This window comes from Triticum urartu, chromosome 4A (assembly GCF_056163025.1).
Source record: "Triticum urartu cultivar PI428250 chromosome 4A, HENAU_Tu73, whole genome shotgun sequence".
NCBI classification, from domain to species: domain Eukaryota; kingdom Viridiplantae; phylum Streptophyta; class Magnoliopsida; order Poales; family Poaceae; genus Triticum; species Triticum urartu.
The window spans coordinates 2,923,830-2,928,683 of NC_141876.1; the positions used below are offsets into that span (position 1 = coordinate 2,923,830).

Sequence of the window (4,854 nt, forward strand, 5' to 3'; positions counted from 1 at the left end):
GATGGGGCATTGGTATCAGGAATGCGGTACATGAGAACATGATTTAACCAAACTTGAATGGGGCGATTTTCTGCTTGCTGATGGAGGCAGAGGCAGAGGCCGAGGCCGAGGCCGTGGGGCTGGTAGAAATCCTGGACGTGGAAGAGGTGAGGCTGGACGGGGGGATCCTGCTTTTGGTCCTGGCCGTGGACGTGGGGCTCCTCCTTCTGTGTTTGCCGGAAGGGGAGCAACACAAAGCTGGCGACACAATGCACTCTTCAATCCGGATGATACAGAGATGGAGACAGAGCAAGATGTGCAGAATGGTATGAATAGCTTGGAGGCTAGAAATAATAACGTGTTGGGCAAACGCACGGCGGCTGATACCCTACAGTCAGCGCCAGAACCAGTTAATGCACTAGCATTAGTTCCTGGAGCGACTAAATCTTCAAAGGTCGCTGCTATGGTGGATCAACTAGAGGGTGATATTCTGCCAGGGATTACATCAGTGGCTGCTAACACACCTCAGAAAAATGCTAATAAAAAGAAATTCAAAAGAGTAGATGGGGGTGCAATGGAAAACCTGAAAGGTCAGCAAAATAATGAGATATCGGCGTCCTCCCGGGAGGGGGATGACCGGACGCAATGAAAATACTGGCTTGGAACTGTCGAGGTCTTGGGAACGCCCCGGCAGTACGTGCTTTGCTGGATGTCCAGCGAAGATGCAACCCCGAGGTGATGTTTTTGTCGGAGACGCACCTTGATAGCTATCTGGCAGAGTGTCTTCGGAAAAGATTGAAGATGGACCAAAAACTAGTTTGTCCGAGTAATGGTAGAAGTGGAGGTTTAGTTCTTTTTTGGAATAATAATGTCAATGTTCATAGATTAGCTCTTGATCCTATGTTCATTGATGTAACGATTGAGGATAATAATAATTCTGTTTGGCGTTTGACTGGGATGTATGGAGATTTTAGATGGGAGAACAAACACTTGACGTGGTCTCGTATGCGACGACTACACCAAGCTCATAACCTACCATGGCTCCTGGTGGGTGACCTTAATGAAATCATGTACCTTCATGAGAAGGAAGGAGGCAATCCGTGCCCGCCCCAATACATGCAAGCATTCCATGAAGTTGTTGATGATTGTGAGCTGCATGATCTTGGGTACCTCGGTGATCCATATACATGGCGTCGAGGTCGGATCAGGGGACGTCTCGATAGAGGGCTTGTGAATGATTTGTGGTCTGCCCGTTTCCCCCACGCGGCACTACAGAATATGGAGTTCAATCACTCAGACCACAGACCGCTCCTTGTGGATACTGAGTACTATGTACAGCCACCGAGTGGAACGAACAATAGTCATGCCAAAAGATTCGAAGCACGGTGGCTGAGGGAAAAGACATTTGATGAAAAAGTGATGAATGCATCGAACGAGGCAGGGATAGATCCCACTGTCACGAACATACATGAAAAACTCAATAAAATGCATGCTAGCTTCCATGACTGGGATCAGAGGGTCCTTAAGAAACCAAAAAAGCGCCTTCGCAAAGCACAAAGGGAGCTTGAGAAGGCTATGGCAGGCCCTATGAATGATGAAAATGATGTACAAAGGAAGGAGTTAGCTGAGTTAATCGAATACTTGCTAGAGCTAGAAGAAATACAGGAAATGCAAAGATCCCGAGCAACCTGGCTAACAAGTGGTGACCGCAACACTGGTTTTTTCCAGGCTTATGCTTCAGCTAGAAGGAAAAGGAATTTTGTAAAGAGACTGAAAGATGTTGGAGGCAATTGGCTTGAAGGTATGCCAGAACTGAACTCGCATGTATTGAACTACTTTACACATCTATTCACGTCAGAAGTGCAGCACACAGACCCAGAGATTTTACACAAGGTACAACACAAAGTCACTGACCATATGAACAATTTTTTGATGGCACCGTATACTGCTGATGATGTTAAAAATGCTGTGTTCAGTATTGGGGATATTAAGGCTTTTCCCGGTCCAGATGGTCTCCATGCAATATTCTTTAAAAAGTTTTGGCATATTTTGGGAGATGACTTAACAGCGGAGGTACTTCTTGCAATCAATTCCAGAATAATTCCGGCGGACTGGAATGAGACTACAATTGTGATGATCCCTAAAACTGACTCACCCGAACTGGTAACACAATTCCGCCCTATAAGTCTTTGTAATGTTTTATACAAGATAATCTCTAAGATGCTAGCTTTCCGTCTGAAAAACATTCTGCCTGAGATTATTTCTCTCACCCAAAGTGCCTTCGTCCCTGGAAGGATGATCACGGATAACATCCTGATAGCGTATGAATGTGTGCACAAAATAAAGAATAAAAGGGCCGGCCAAACAGGATTATGTGCAGTAAAGTTGGACATGCATAAAGCTTATGATAGGGTGGAATGGTCGTTTTTGCATGACATGATGGTTGCTCTAGGTTTTCATAGTCAGTGGATTGAACTCATGATGGCTTGTGTTAGCTCTGTTTCCTACAGAGTAAGATTCAATTCCCAAGAGACAGATAAGTTTACCCCTACTAGGGGTATACGACAAGGGGATCCTCTCTCCCCATACCTATTCCTTCTCTGCGCGGAAGGTCTATCCAGTCTATTGCAGTATGAAGAAGAAGCTGGTGGCATAGAAGGAGTTAGAGTGTGCAGAAATGCACCGTCAATATCACACCTCTTATTTGCTGACGATTCTCTAATTCTTATGAAAGCAGATATTTTAAATGCAGCTTCCTTACAGCATGTTCTGGAAACCTACTGTCAGAGTTCGGGCCAGTTGGTGAGTTTTTCAAAGTCAAGTGTTTTCTTCAGTCCTAACACTTCTGAGGTGGTAAGGGCTGAAATATGTCAGGAATTACATATTGATACTGAAGCATTGTCTGATAAATATCTTGGGCTACCAGCAATGGTGGGGGCGGATAGAAGTGACTGCTTCAAACATTTTGTTGAAAGAATTAAAGAAAGACTGAAAGGATGGATGGAGAAGGTATTATCTATTGGTGGCAAAGAGATTCTCATAAAAGCGGTAGCGCAGGCTATCCCGGTCTTTGCCATGTCTGTTTTCAGTATACCCAAAGGTGTTTTTAAGGAAATCACGGACTTAATTTCCCAGTATTGGTGGGGTGATGATGAGGAACATAAGAAAATGCATTGGTTTTCATGATGGAAAGTATGCTACCCCAAGAGTGAAGGGGGCATGGGATTTAGAGATTTATACTCCTTCAACATGGCAATGCTATCGAAACAATGCTGGAGGTTGATCACATGTCCTGAATCTTTGTGTGCTAGAGTGCTAAAGGCAAAATATTTCCCAAATGGGAGTCTACTCCAAGCTAGCTTAAAAAATGGAGCATCGTTTACTTGGCAAAGTATCATGAAAGGATTAGAGACCTTCAAGCTGGGATACATATGGAGAATTGGGACAGGAGAGCATGTGAACATTTGGAGAGACCTGTGGATCCCAGCTAGCCCGGAAAGGAAGGTGATATCATTGAGAGGCCATTCTATTCTTTCCACTGTCCAAGAGCTCATCGACCCCAACACCGGATCATGGGATGAAGACTTGCTTCGGTCGATCCTAAATCCGGTAGATGTTAACAGGATCTTACAAATCCCGTTAAACTACAATTCTTTTGATGACTTTATAGCATGGCACCCTGATCGGAAAGGGAATTTTTCTGTTCGTACAGTGTACCATATTCAGTGGATTCGAACTTTTGGGGCTCATGCAACTGCACCGACACATCCTAATAGATCGAATACACCGGCAGTGTGGAGTGTACTCTGGAAGCTTTGCATCCCACGTACAATCCAATTTTTTTGCTGGAGAGCGCAGCACGGGATATTGCCGCTTAAATCCATCCTTACTAACAGACATGTAGGTACAAATGGTGCATGTCTAATCTGTCATCATGGTGCAGAGGATATTAAGCATTTGCTATTTGATTGTATTCACGCAAGGGAACTCTGGAGCAGATTAGGCATCTCGGAAACAATTGCCGAAGCCAGGTCGGTGAGTCGTTCGGGTTCTATCATACTGGAACATTTACTCCTTGGTGGATCTAGCCCGGCTCCTTTGAAACCTAATTTGGATGTCAAGCAAGTCATTATGGTGGGGAGCTGGTATCTATGGTGGATCCGTCGGCAGTTCACTCATGATGGAACGCCTCCTCCTACTTTTAAATGGCCGATGTCCGTATTGGCGATAGCAAATAATTACCATCAGGTTAATGAGAAGATGATGAATACTACCGTAGAAAAATGGAGGATACCAGAACCCAGGTTTGTCAAACTAAATGTTGATGCCGCCTTTTTTGTTGATGAAGATTTGGGTGCTACAGCAGCTGTGATTATGGATGAGAAGGGAACATTCCTAGCGGCGCAGTGTAAATTTATACCCCACGCAGCTAATGTAGTTACCACCGAGGCCCTTGAGATGAGAGATGGATTGGCTTTTGCAAATTCACTTGGTTTCCCCCGGATTGAAGCAGAATCGGACTCCACAACGGTGATAGAATCATGTGATGGCGAAACTAGATGGTGGGATGAAGCAGCAGCTATTTTTGCTCTTGTAACCAAGCAGCGCATGTGCTAGCTAACTACAGTTATTGTAATAAGATTTCTCTTAGTTGGACGGATGAGCCTCCGGGCATTCTCGTTTCGAGCCTTGTGGACGATGTAATCCCTATTTTCAATCAATAAAGCTAGCCATGATGGCCTTCCCACAAAAAAAAAACAATGGGCCAAGAAACTTGCATGACATGTGAGCGAGGGAACAAGAGCAGGCCGATGGGCGAAACATGTACGCCTACGGTGCAAATAGGTGTATCCCGGACCGTATATGCATGCCTAG

General features: G+C 44.8%; 1 protein-coding gene across 1 annotated transcript; it reads left to right on the forward strand.

Moving 5' to 3' along the window:
- Positions 1-624: 624 nt before the first annotated feature.
- On the forward strand, positions 625-4,596 carry LOC147974241 (uncharacterized). Its single transcript, XM_087519405.1, has 4 exons — positions 625-1,780; positions 2,717-2,781; positions 2,854-2,988; positions 4,228-4,596. The coding sequence occupies exons 1-4, from the start codon at positions 625-627 to the stop codon at positions 4,594-4,596; spliced, it is 1,725 nt and encodes a 574-aa protein (XP_087375531.1).
- The last annotated feature ends 258 nt before the right edge of the window (positions 4,597-4,854 follow it).

What these genes read in the sequence shown, in the direction of transcription:
- LOC147974241 (XM_087519405.1), top strand. Translation starts at nt 625, where the DNA reads ATGAAAATACTGGCTTGGAACTGTCGAGGTCTTGGGAACGCCCCGGCA. An exon ending in TGGAGGCAATTGGCTTGAAG is followed by an intron (nt 1,781 to 2,716) that starts GTATGCCAGAAC and finishes TTATGAAAGCAG; the next exon opens with ATATTTTAAATGCAGCTTCC. An exon ending in TGAAAGGATGGATGGAGAAG is followed by an intron (nt 2,989 to 4,227) that starts GTATTATCTATT and finishes AATTACCATCAG; the next exon opens with GTTAATGAGAAGATGATGAA.